Source organism: Corvus cornix, chromosome 1A, assembly GCF_000738735.6.
Source record: "Corvus cornix cornix isolate S_Up_H32 chromosome 1A, ASM73873v5, whole genome shotgun sequence".
Classification (NCBI taxonomy): domain Eukaryota; kingdom Metazoa; phylum Chordata; class Aves; order Passeriformes; family Corvidae; genus Corvus; species Corvus cornix.
In genome coordinates, this window is record NC_047057.1 from 714828 (window position 1) to 728965 (window position 14138).

At 48.4% G+C, this 14138-nt stretch overlaps 1 protein-coding gene across 1 annotated transcript in view; it reads right to left on the bottom strand.

Annotated features, from left to right (window-relative positions):
• Positions 1-14138, bottom strand: part of UBE2H (ubiquitin conjugating enzyme E2 H) — a 44998-nt gene that overhangs the window by 12584 nt on the left and 18276 nt on the right. The window contains exons 2-3 of the mRNA XM_039570994.1: positions 4387-4463; positions 3718-3792 (exon numbers count right to left, since the gene is read on the bottom strand). Coding sequence (XP_039426928.1) covers positions 3718-3792; positions 4387-4463 — 152 coding nt within the window. The remainder of the gene's footprint in view (positions 1-3717; positions 3793-4386; positions 4464-14138) is intronic.

Consider the following 14138-nt stretch of genomic DNA (forward strand, 5'->3'; position numbering starts at 1 on the left):
TTTAGAAATATATATTTATATCTTTAATATTGATTTATAAATATAGAGAGATTTTATAAATACAGAAGGAATTTATAAACATAGAGAGAATTTTTATAAGCATATATAGAATACATAGAATTTGTTTGAGCAATTGAGGCTCTGGGCATATTGAATGCAAATTTTCCAGTCGTGGGATTTGATTATTAACAAACCCAGTGCTGGCCTAATACTCCTGCAGATTTTAGCAATAAAATATGAACTTTAAATTCAAATAATAGAAATGAATAAATAGTAATTAAATAGTAAATCAATTCCAGAAAACAGCTCGAGCTCCCAGGTTGTTTCTACTGCTCCTGTATCCGAGCAGGGCAGGACATTGCCAGTGAATTTCCTCCTGTTTGTGGCATCAAAGGGAATGAATCTCCAGCTCTTGGCAGGAGCAGGGAGTGATTAAAACCACCAAATTTACACCAAGTTTTCTCCTGACCTGGAGCCCCAAAGAGCCCTTCCAGTTCTCCACAACTCCCCTTTGGAAAAGCAGGAAAGGCAGGAAGTTGCCCTGAAGATATTAAACCCCAGGGAAAAGGAGAGAAGTGGAGCCAGCAGGGGCAGTGAAATCATAAACAGCTCCAAACACTTTGGAAGTGGAAGCAGACATGGAGCAGGGAATTGCTTCCTCAAAAATGCAGGAATATTCCCATTCCCGTTAATTGGCTGAAGCTTTGGGAGCAGCAGCATCAGGAAGTGACTGGAGCTGGTTTTGTTCAGAGCAACTGCTCCAGGTCAACCCTGAAAATCGGGATATTCAGGGGTTTATTTATCCTGATGGGAACAGGAGCCCAGTTGCCAGCCCTACATCTGGCTCCGTTTAGATTCCTGGCTTTTCTAGGATGTCCAGTTCCCTTTTTACTGCAAGCTGGGGAGCTCCTGTTGGGAAAAATCATCCTGCAAAATACGGGATCTGTCCGATCCCACAGCACACCCAGGCAGTGCCAGGAATACCGGGAAGGCAGCGCGGGATGCGATGGAACACTGGGAGCTGTCCCAGGAATCTCCACACGGATCCCAGGATGGTTTAGGTCCTTAAAAGCCATTCCCGGTGCCAGTTTTAGGGAACAGCACTAATGATGATCCCTGTGAAGGGCAGGGAATAAATGCCATGGATATTTGAGGAAGGAGCTGTGGATGGGAGAAGGGAGCGAAGATTTGACAGGAAAAGAGCCAAAAAGCTTCTCCTGGACTCAAAGAGCATCGCTGCTCCTTCAGGGATTCCCAAAACATCCACACCTCTCCCAAGGACAACTCTGGAACCCACTGGAAAACCCTCTTCTTGTCAGGTTGGTGCTTTGGGAGAGAACACCAAGATTCCCTGGATCTCATCCTTGGATCCACGCTGGGATAAAAGCAATTGGAGCAGAATAGAAGGGAACTCTCAGCCACCGTTTTTCTGGAGCACACAGATACGCTCCGAGCCCTCGCGTTATTTGCTCCAAAAAAAATTCCACGGTAAAACCAAAAAAAAAAAAAAAAAAAAAAAAGCCAAATATGCTCCGAAAATTCCAAGTTTTTTTGCAAAAAGCCCATGCCAGGATCAAAGATTTCCAAGGATGGAAGGAATAGTTCAGCCTCCAGCCCTGGAGGAACAAGGGAAGGTGCAAGGACGGTGCTTCTGCTTTAAGCTTTAGCATAAAAGTGGAATTTATTAAAGGAAAAGCTGCTGGATTCCGTATTTTCTCCAAGGAGGGACTCACATGGACAGGATCCTTTCCAATGCTCCCAGTTCAGCTGGGACAAAGGTTTGATCTGGAGTTATCAGCAATGTCCAAACCAGAGATAATCGGGATGGCCCAGGAGGCTTCACCCAGGCCTGGCTGTCCCAGATAAGCTGGGCTGGGGCAGCAAAAATGGGAACCAAAGGAAAACAAACCCCTCCCTGCAGCTTCCTGGGAGCTTTCCTGAGGCCCAGCACTTTCCTTGGAATTTCCCAGCTTTTCCAGAGCTCTGCTTTGCTACACCAGCTCAGGTCTAGCAAGGATTTTATCCAACCCAACTCTTGTTTCTAGCAAGAGGCAGATTTTTGGGAAGAAAAAAAGGGGGGGAGGGGTTCAGCAAGACCTTGAGGAGATAAAAGGGGTTTTTCAGCAAGAGGAAGATTTTTGGGAAGAAAAAAAGGGATTTTCCAGCAAGAGGCAGATTTTTGGGAAGAAAACAAGTTTTTGTCAGCCACTTGAACAGAGACTCGTAAGGTGAGGGAAGCTCCTCATGAGGTCTGGGATAAACCAGTGGAAACACAATGGATTTAAACAAGTGAGGGATGGAAAACTAAAAAAAAGGCAGCAAAACCAACGTTAGAAGGGCCAAACCAACTCAGTGATTTGAGCAGGAAACAGCTCCCTGCACATCATCCTGCCCCTGGATCCCTGGAAGTGTCCAAGGCCACGATGGACTGGGGTTGGGGCACCCTGGGATAGTGGAAGGTGTCGGCGTTGGAACTGAAGGAGGTTTAAGGTCCCTTCCAACCCAAAGCATTCCATGATTTAAGACTGCCCTGATCTGCATCGGTTTGTGTCACTTTGGAGGGAGGAGGGACAAAGGACTGGCAGCAAACAGTGGGAATTCACACTGGGAGTGTGACTCTCCAAGAGGAAGCTCCAGAGCTGACTCAGGAGGAAGAAAAGGCTCCTCAGAGCTGCAGATTTCTCTGCTGTTACTCAGCTCTTTGCACATTTCTGGGGTTCACAGAAGGCTTCAAACAAAAAAAAAAAAGGTAAAGAACGGTGGATGAACAGCATCGCCCTCTCCCAAAAGGCACAAATCCCACTTGGAACAGATTACTTCTCATCCCACAGAGCTCTCAAATAAAATCTTAGCCTAAGGGGTTATTTTAAGGCAGCAGCCAATGCTTGTGAGCTCCAAAGGAGGATGGTGATGTTGGAAAGGGCCCATCCCATCCAACCCTTCCAGTGGAGTTTCCACATCAGTTCTCCCTGGGCAGCTCTCCCCATTCCTGGAGTCCTGTGGTGGCTGAGCCACAAACAGATCCCTCTGCCCCACAGGTGACACTGCCCCACAGGTGACACTCATTTCACCATCACAAGGGAGATGCTGGAACTTCCTGCTCCTGCTCCAGTTTTCCAAGCAGAAAACTGGAAAATTGGTTGTTTTATTTACAGCTTCAGCAACTGGAATAAAGTCGGGCACCTGGAGACATCTGAGGTGGCTCCCTGTTCCCCAAGGATGGATCCAAGCTAAAAGCCATTTCTAATTAAATTTCCAAGGTGAAACAAACCTGACCAGTCAAGCCAGCTTTTTTTTTTTTTTTTTTTTTTGGTGATAAATCCCTGCTCCTGAGCTCTTCTGCATCGGCATTCCCTGCTCCAAGAGGATGGAGGCTTCAGTGGAGGAACTTCCATCCAATTTTGGACAGAAGACCCCAAAAGTTGGGTTCTCTCCAAGACCATGAACTGTGGCTTTTGCTCCACCACCCACCAGTGGAGTTATTATTAAAAAAAGCACATGGAATAGAGATTTAATTCATCAACACACAAAAATGCAGCCAAATCCCACTCCCAGCTCCTACTCCTTCCAAAGCCCAAAATTCCTCTCTGCTTGAGATCTGAAATCTGACAAAAAACATTTTGCAGACTTTAAGGTCTTATATTGCACTGGTACAACTCCACCTGCAAACTTGAAGCACAAATCACAGGATTTTGATGGAAAATGAGCATTTGTTACCTATAGACGGGGATTTGAAGGGATATTTGTCAGGAAGGTCGACTCTTACTTTCCATACTCCACCTTCATATGGTGCTGCAAGGGAAGAAAAGCAGGAATTAGACACTCCACAGCTGAGGAGAGGATAAACAGAACCAGAGCATTAAGGAAAACACATCTCTGGAATAATACACGGCTCCGCTGGGGGTGAGATTTCAGAGCAAACCTCCCACGGGAAAAGCCTTTTTCCTGCTCTGCCTGACACGATTTGAACCGATTCTGGAAAAGATCTCGGCACAAAGACACCAGATTAAAACCAGGCACTTTGGGATCACCTCCTTACCTCTGGAGATGGTGCTAAATTAAGGTGGAAAAGCCATTTTAACGACAAACTCCAAAGAAATTCCCATGACCAATGCAAAACTTGGGAGCCAGGTGTAGGAAAGCTTAGGAATGCTGAAGGCTGGAGGTTTCCAGAGGCAGCATCCAGCTCTGCCAGCTCCAAAGGGTGGGGTCTAGCCATGTCCACACTCACAGTTGGATCCTCCCCACCCTCCAGAAAGCAGCTTCCCTGGATTTCTCCCTCTCCCCCTTAGATTTGCTCATCTCCTCCCCTCAGGAATGGCATCTCCCAGTTCCCCACCATAATCCACTGGCTTGTTTTTCAGAAGGGCTGGGTCACGAACTTACTTCCTTGTGGTCCATAAAACTTCACGACAAATTCATTGAGTCCTCCTAAGATTGTGACTTCGTGTTTGCTCTCAATCCTGATGCAGCAAGTCAAGGAAAAACATTTAATCCGGGAAACAAAACCCAATTACTCGGAGCCAAGGAATTTACTCAAAGCCTGTTGACCCAAATATTCAAAATATCCCAAGCCTGACGTGGAATTTCAGTGTCCTGACACATCTAAGTGACCACAGCACCACAATGACGTCAGTAAAAGCCAATTCCCCACCCTGCCCTGCCCTGAGGAAACTTGGGATGAATCCTCAGAGCTGCTGAGTTTTCCATCCTGTCCTGCAAGGTGTGAGCACGGATTTAGGAGAGTGTTGGGCCCCTACCAGCAACGTGTGAGAAATAAATGCACTGAGGCTGCTCACAGCCCCTGCTCCCAGGAATTCCATGAAATAAATGCACTCAGGATGCTCACAGCCCCTGCTCCCATGAATTCCATGAAATAAATGCACTCAGGATGCTCACAGCCCCTGCTCCCAGGAATTCCATGAAATAAATGCACTCAGGATGCTCACAGCCCCTGCTCCCAGGAATTCCATGAAATAAATGCACTCAGGATGCTCACAGCCCTGCTCCCAGGAATTCCATGAAATAAATGCACTCAGGATGCTCACAGCCCCTGCTCCCAGGAATTCCATGAAATAAATGCACTCAGGATGCTCACAGCCCTGCTCCCATGAATTCCATGAAATAAATGCACTCAGGATGCTCACAGCCCTGCTCCCATGAATTCCATGAAATAAATGCACTCAGGATGCTCACAGCCCTGCTCCCATGAATTCCATGAAATAAATGCACTCAGGATGCTCACAGCCCCTGCTCCCAGGAATTCCATGAAATAAATGCACTCAGGATGCTCACAGCCCTGCTCCCAGGAATTCCATGAAATAAATGCACTCAGGATGCTCACAGCCCCTGCTCCCAGGAATTCCATGAAATAAATGCACTCAGGATGCTCACAGCCCCTGCTCCCATGAATTCCATGAAATAAATGCACTCAGGATGCTCACAGCCCCTGCTCCCAGGAATTCCATGAAATAAATGCACTCAGGATGCTCACAGCCCCTGCTCCCATGAATTCCATGAAATAAATGCACTCAGGATGCTCACAGCCCCTGCTCCCAGGAATTCCATGAAATAAATGCACTCAGGATGCTCACAGCCCCTGCTCCCAGGAATTCCATGAAATAAATGCACTCAGGATGCTCACAGCCCCTGCTCCCAGGAATTCCATGAAATAAATGCACTCAGGATGCTCACAGCCCTGCTCCCAGGAATTCCATGAAATAAATGCACTCAGGATGCTCACAGCCCCTGCTCCCAGGAATTCCATGAAATAAATGCACTCAGGATGCTCACAGCCCTGCTCCCATGAATTCCATGAAATAAATGCACTCAGGATGCTCACAGCCCCTGCTCCCAGGAATTCCATGAAATAAATGCACTGAGGCTGCTCCCATGAATTCCATTCTCCCCGGCTGCCTCCGGAGCTGGTGGAGACCTCCCACAGCTCCCATGCAAATCGTGGCACTCTCATGTTAATTTGACTTGCAAGCCCAAAAAAAACCCCGAGTCTTGGAAGAGACAGAAGGGGGGAGAGTGCGGCGTGAAAAGAACAACTGGAAGAATCAAAGCGCTTCGGGAAGAGGGGAATACAAAGGGAAAGGCAAGTGGGAAGAAGGGAATACAATGGGAAAGGCAGGAAATCTTTATTCCAAGCAAGGCTCGCTTAAGACAATTAGTGGTGATGTTTCAGCGCTGAGGCTTGATAAGGAATTCTGCTGTAAATCAGGGTTAATGGGTTGGGAATAATATCCTACAGCAATTCCCTTTCATCAATAGTCTGGATATGAATTACAAGGGAAGCAGGAGAAAATCAAAGGTTTGTTCCCACCTGAACTTCAGCTCTGCAGCTCCGAGGCTGCTCCCATTTGAGAGAAGGGGACACGGAATATTTCAAATAAGATCCCTCACATCACAGCAGGAGCTTGGCAGGAATGTTCCAGCTACTGGGAACTAAAGGCAGATTCCCCCTTTTTTCCCACATGACTTTTCACTCGGATGGAAAAGGTTTCCTGCTTTCATGCCCAGGATTGTAGGAATTCCACAGACCCCCCCTCGGACCTTGATGACACCTGGGCACAAACCCAAATATTCCCAACCCACCAGGAACAAAGAATTGCCACCTCAGATCCCTGATCTGAATTGACGACCTGTGAAATCTGCTGGAGGTGCCTCACAAAGGGCTGTGAGAGGTTCCTGCAGCCCGAGGTGCCGACTCCACGCGGGCAGCTTGGGTGGGGAGATCCAAGTCCCATCCGCGGGGTCCGGCAGGATTTACTGCAGTTCCTCAAGTACAATGACTCCCAGATTGGACAGACTTTTCCCACAGTGTCGGCTCCAAAAGGGTTTGGACACAACAACCTCCTTCTCCTCATTCTCATGGGGTGAGGGAAAAGTTTACGGCCGTTTGTTTTGGCTCTGGAGTTTTCTTAGTTCAGCATGAGCTGCTCTGCCCTAAAATTCCACGGCAAGGAGCTCACTGCACCCAGCAGTCACCCAGGAGCAGCTCACAAAGGGCAGATGGAAACATAAATGCTCTCAGTGCAAGTGATTTCCCTGCTAAAATCCAACGGGAATCTCTGGGAAAAGCGACATCGCTCCAGGTTTGCGGAGAGGAGCCTCCCAAAGAAGTGTCATGGCTGCTTTCAGTGCTGATGTTGAGGGACATTTGTCACCAGATCTTTTCATGTCACTCAGTAGCACATCAGGAAGTTTTAAGTTTAATTCCTTAGGATAATGATTCCAGGTTCCCAAACTCTTACACGGTCCTGCTGTGTACGATGATGGCCCAGAAAATGTTTAATACTGGAGGATTTCACACTCGCAGCAGCTTCACGGAGCAGGTTAAATACAAATGATTTTACTTCGGACTAAATTAAGTTCTGCTTAATAAAAACCAGCTCTCCCAGCCTGATCCTGAGCAGGCCCAGCCTGGATGCTCCCCAGCTCCGTGAGTTAATGCTGACCATAAATTAAAGCTGAGTTTTCCACACTCGGACTCAATCCTGGTGTTCCCAAATTCAGAAAGTATTAATGAGGGCCGTATCTGAATATTGTCCCTGTTGTGGCAAAGACCTAAAATTCCTACCAAAAAAATCAGTGAGTGAACTGGGTTCATGAAAGGGAGAAATATTGGGATGAAAGGTTTGGGAACAACCACATTGTCTATTGACATGATACCAGACACTCTTCCCTGTGAGGGTGGTGAGACCCTGGCACAAATTCCCAGAGCAGCTGTGGCTGCACCTGCATCCCTGGAAGTGTCCAAGGCCAGGCTGGACGGGGCTTGGAGCAGCCTGGGATAGCAGAAGGTGTCCCGGCCCATAGTTTGGGTTGGAACTGGATGATCTTTAAAGTCCCTTCCCAACCAAAACCATGACTCCATAATTGAGGACAGACTGAAAATAAAGCAGATTTCAGCAATAAAACCCTTGCACCAACACAGGGGAAATCTCCGGAAGTGCGTTAGCAGAAATGAGGAAGCTGGGAAAACCCTCTTTCCTTGGAATGAGGTGAATTCCAGGTGAGCCCCCAGTAACACAGCAGAGGTGAACCCATCTGCCCTCTCCCTTCTCCACCATGGAAGAGATGCCCAGGAATGTGAAATCTTGGAATTCCACAGACAAAACAGCTGAGAGCACTCCTGGGAGAACTGCATGGAGCTGTTACAGAAAGAACATTTCCACCCTACAAGCTTTTTCCATCTCCAGAAATTTCCAGGAAAGGAAACACTTATTGCAGAAGCCAGGACTCTGGGAAGACCAGGAATCTGAGGGAGACCTCCAGGCTCCTCCATCTCACAAAGCTGTTCCCACTGCCACAAGGGAACCCTCCAGCAGCACAAGGAATCAGCACAGGGGAACAGCAGAAGGATCTGACATGTTCAGAGCAGTGTCCAGCCCACATTCCCAGAGAAAGCTCCACCATGACTCCCGGGGATGTATCTGGGAGTGAGGAGCACAGGCTCTGATCCAACTGTTCTCTCAGCTCACACGGAATTTTTTCCGTAAGGTGAAAGTCTTACAACCAAATCCCAGATGAATTCTGTCCCAAACACACCAGGAATTAATCATCAGGCTCAGATCTAGGAGCAGTTGCCTGTCTGAAGACCCACAATCCTTACGGAACCCAGTTGTGCCAAGGGCACACAGAATCTCCTCTCCCGCATTCAGGGTTCCAGTGCCAGATCCCGCAGCGATTCCAAGTAACTCCCAGCAAGGAGAAATGCTCCAGGTCTTCAGCAAACTGAGCACAGCTTTGGGAAAGCCCAGGAAGGGAGCATCAAGAACTTGGAGCAAGATTCCCACAATTAAGGTGACCTCCATGCGTTTCTCCCGGGATTGCTATGTTTGTGTCCACAATTCCCAGCCACCTCTTTCATTGGATACTGATGTGCATCCGTGCAGAAAGCCCCCAGGAATTCAACCACACACCCAGAATTTTTTGGGAAGGCCACAGCCCCCTCACCTTTTAGTCCACCCTGTCCAGGCCAATCCCTCTGTGCCCACATTGCCTCTCAGTGCACTCTTCATTAGTGAAATTTACAAAAAACCCAAGAAATTAATGGATAAAGACTTTTAACATTCCTAATCCCAGGGGTTCATCCTGGAAGGAGCACTTGTCCCCACAGCAGGACACGGAGTCAAGCTCACAGCTACAAACCCAGCCTGTAACACATCCCACGCCCTAAAATGTTTAACAACCATCACCCAAATCCCTTCCAAGACTTCTGGCCTTGCTGCTTTTATCTCCTCATCACCTCAGGATGCCAACTGGACCTGGTGCCAAAAAAAGCCAGTGGAAAAGTCAAGGGAAAAGAGAAAAATCTGGATACGAGTCAGGTTTCTAAGTTCAAAAGCCACAGAAATGAGGAGTGAGTCCTGAGGACCTGAAGATAAATTATCTTAGTTCCAGGACTACCAAGAGAATTTTAATGCCAGTAAATGTTGGGAATATTGACATGATGCTATGGAAGCTTGTTTTCAAATACCAGCTTGGAAGGGTTGCTAGGACAGAGCCAAGGGAATTTTCCAGGCTCCCCATCCTGTGCCTGAAATGCGCCAGGAGCTCCAAGGCCGACGGAGCCATGGATTCGCATGACAGGAACATCCCAGCTCCCTGTCGGGATCAAGGCTCTGCTTCCAGGGTTGAACTTACAGGAAATTGTTTCCTCACTCAGAATAAAAAGCAATTTAAAGCATTTTGCTTTTTCTACATCAGGACAAAGCCCCCACAAAACCTTTCCAATCTGGAGTGCGAGGACCTGCCCATCAGTCAGGACAAACTGGCCACCGTGGATTTGCCTGTTCCAGGGTCAAATTCCCATTTCCTCATCCTCATGCAGGGCCACCCACCACTGGAGGGTTGGATTTCCCCTGCAGCAATAAAAAAAAATTTTGTTAGGATTTGACTTCACACCCAGATCTCCCCAAATCCCAGATGAACATCACGGCCTACAGATGGTCTGTCTGTTCACAGGGTTGAGTGGCTTTTTCCTGGCAAACATTTAACTCAAAAAAAACCCCAAAACCAACCCTTTTATTAAGTTTCTTTCAAATTAACATTAGTTACAAGCTTGGAAAAACGAGGCTTCCAGATAAAAATACTCCACTGAAAATACAGCGAGCAGCCCTGACCCGAAGAGGAGCAGCAAGCTGGAACATCCCACAGAAAAACAAAGCTGTGGATTTATCTGGGGGTTACAACCGAAGTGAGAGATGGGTTGAGGGTCATGATGGGGAAGCAAGTCCTTTCTAAGGATCTCTGATGTGTCCTCTCTTATTTCGAGACTTGTCTGCAGGTGAAGAACATCACCAGAGAAAACCTCCTGAATTTGAGGGAAAACCAAACACCATACCTGAATACATTTAAAAAAGAAAATAAATCATCCAGCCCTGCCACCTAAGCAGAGAACCTGCCTTTGAGCAAATCATTCACCATACTTTGCGATAAAAGGTGATTTCAAAATGAGATTAACACTCAGACACTTGATTTTTTCCATTGTGAAGAGCTTTACACCACCATGCACGGGAAATTCGAGGTGTCAGAGGTGTGAATCCCTCTGAAGTCTTTGCAAGCAGCGTTTTGCAACATAAATCACCTCTATTAGTGCAACTGATGGTTATTCATGTTTATTTTCTTACAAAGGCAGATGAGCTCCACTCGAAGCAACACCGAGCCCGAGGATTTACGGAGTTGCCGGCGCGTGGGCAGCAAAGGGCGAGTTCAGCTCAGTCCCTCCCTGCCTCCAAGCCCTTGGAAGCTGCTTTTCCTCCTCCAAACTCCCTCCTTTCCCTGCTACAACACCCCCGGGTGCCAGTGGTGCACGTGAAACCGCAGCCGGCGCCCGGGCTTTGATGCTTTAAGGCATATTTATCCCTATTTTCCTCAACTCCCTGCCCGTTACTCACATTTAACTTCCCTCAGGCTCCTCCAGCCCTGCAGGACACCAGAAAAAAAAAAGACTCTTAGAAGTCAAAAAGGTTATAAAGGCAACAAAAAGCTGTGATTTCTCCGAGCAGCAAGAGGTGGATTTTTCGCACCTCGTTTGTTGCAAACTTGAGAACTCCAAGCGAAAACTATTCCAGTATTAAAATCCACGGGTTTTCCTCAAGCCAGGGGTTCTCGTTGCCACAGGGCACCCTCACAGTTTCTACCTTTAAGCAGAGGGGTTTTGTAGCGCCAAAGCCAGGTTTGTTATTTGCCAAGGATGTTCTGTGGCACAATCCCTGGGATGACACCACCGGGGCGACCTGGGCTTTATCCTCACGTCCCTGGGGCAAATCCCAACCTTCCTTTGGCTTCTCCCTCCACTCTGCCCTCACGAGACCCCACCTGCAGAGCTGCCCCAGCCCTGGGGACACAGCAGCAGGACCTGGAGCTGCTGGAGAGAGCCCAGGGAAGGCCAGAGAGATGCTTCAAAGGCTCCCTTCTGCTCTGGAGCCGGGCTGGGAGAGCTGGGAATGTTCCCCTGGAGAAGGGAAGGATCCAGGGAGAGCTGAGAGCCCCTTGCAGGGCCTGAAGGGGCTCCAGGAGAGCTGCAGAGGGACTGGGGAGAAGGGATGGCGGGACAGGACACAGGGAATGGCTTCCCAGTGCCAGAGGGCAGGGCTAGAGGGATAGTGGGAAGGAATTACTGGCTGGGAGGGTGAGAAGGAATTCCTGGCCGGGAAAAATGGGAGGGGCTGGAATGGAATTCCCAGAGCAGCTGTGGCTGTCCCTGGATCCCTGGCAGTGCCCAAGGCCAGGCCGGACAGGGACTGGACTATCCCACATCCCTGGGATAGTGGAAGGTGTCTCTGCCCATGGCAGGCACTGGATGATCTTTAAGGTCCCTTCCAACCCACACCATTCTGGGATTCTGTGATTCTGAACTGGACTTGTCCAGGAATCCCACAGTTCTGAAAGCCACAAAACTGATTTTAATCCTACCAAGTACAGAAAAAGGACAGCAAGGCACTTCTGCAAAGCTCTGAGGACAAACACCTTTCCCATCCCTTGGCTCTGCTGATCCCTGTGACGAGTGAACCAGGGACACCGTGACACAGGGGGGGGTTTCACTCCTTATAAAACAACACTGGTTCTGTTTGCTGCCAAAAACGCCCTGCAAGGACAGGAATTGTGAATTAATAACTGCACAGCAACCTGTGCTCGGCTGCTGAGTTTTCATTTTACTGCACACAAGAGTTTCCTTGTTAGAAATGCAGCTTTGCTTTGGAAAAACCCTTCCTGGCTGCTTCTCTACCAGGTTTTACCTGCCTGAGGTAAGAAATCACACAAGAAAAAGAATGCTTAAATTATTCCACAGGCACCCCTCCCAATTTCACCTAAGGATGGCAAATTTCCCCCAGACAAAGCCCTCAGTCACCACTGACCCCATTGAGAGGCATTTCCCTGTGAACCAAAAGGCACCTTCTGGATGAAAACAGGGATTTGGGGAGAAGGAAATGCTGTTCCAGCAAAGCCTCCAGCCTGGCTTGCTTCCTTTGGAGCTCCTGGTGATTTACATCTGGCTGATTTCCACCCATCTTTGTGCCAAGAAACCGGAGTAATAAGGAAAAGGTAGAAGGAGAAGTCAGCTTTTCCCTGGAGACACTTTGCAAACGAGTTGGCTGCTCTGAACCCAGCAGAAACTGAAGTCAGCATTTCCCCTCCACTCCAGGCTCCAAACCTGGTTTTCCTTCACCAGATCCATCACAGGAAGACAAGATGCACCTCATTCCATGCTGGATGGAGCAGCACTGCTCTTTTCCTGTGGGAAACAATTTCATTCACTGCCCTCCCCAACTCTCTGTTGCCCCTTAAGAAGTTTCAACTTGAGAAAAAAAGAAGACAGGTACGTACTGGATCTTTTATCCAGGGAAGGGAAGGGAGCTGGGAAGGGGCTGGAGCAGCTGAGGGAGCTGGGAAGGGGCTCAGGCTGGAGCAAAGGAGGCTCCGGGGGGACCTTGTGGCTCTGCACAAGTCCCTGACAGGAGGGGGCAGCCGGGGGGGTCGGGCTCTGCTGGCAGGGAACAGGGACAGGAGAGAGGGAACGGCCTCAGGCTGGGCCAGGGGAGGCTCAGGGGGATATCGGGAAAATTTCTCCCCGGAAAGGGTTGTAAGGCACCGGAAAGAGTTGCCTGAGGCAGGGGTGGAGTCCCCATCCCTGTTTGGATTTCAAATCCCTGTGGATGTGGCACTTGGGGACACGGGCAGTGGTGGCCTTGGCAGTGCTGGGAATGGTTGGACTCCATGGGCTCAGAGGCCTTTCCCAACTAAAATGATTCCATGATCCTGTATTTTATTTTTTGCATTAAACGGATTGGAACAGACTTGTCTAAAACTGCGCTCAGCTTCCACGGGATGGGCCAATATTTAATTGCAGTGGTGGCACCAGGAATTCCCTCCATCCCATCGATGGATTCCAATCCCTTTAAACCAAGACCTCCACGAGTCCTGGCAGGGAGATGCATTAGTCAAGGTGAGAAGCTGGCATAGGAATTTTAAAGGGATTGCATTTGATGGAAAGGAGTTGAAGTTGGGATCAATAAAGCTGAAGTGATGTCCCTGTGCGTGACCACAACGTGACTTAGCTGCCTCCACAAGCACAAGATTTCACTGAATCTCTGGAAAAGCCAAACAGGGATCCAAGAAGTGCAATTAACACCTAATTAGAAACAACTGTCAATGAGCAAACTCCTTAAATGGATCCTACAGGGAGGGAACTGCACTGTTTGGGGAAGACCAGACAACGTGGACTTCTCTGGGATAACTGGAGAGGCAAAAACATCCTCAGGATTCGACTCACACCTGATGCTTGAGCTTCCTAGAATTCCATGAGAGCTGGAAATAATCAGGAGCCAGAACAATTCACTGCTCTGAGTTTCAGCTCAGGGGGAAGCCAGAGCTGGATCCAGGAGCAGGGAGGATGGAGCTGGAGTAGTTTAGGTGGCCACACATCTGTCCCTGAGCTGAAGCACCACATTTAATATTTGCATCACTCCAGCTCCCACCAAGAGAAGTTGGTTTCCATGGAGATGGGACATACTGGTGGAATTGAGTGTTTCATGTACAAATAATCAACTTCTCAAAGCAGCCAGAAATTTCAAGTGTGTTTTCAGTGAAATATGAGAAGGAGAAAATGCAATCGTTGCTTCTTC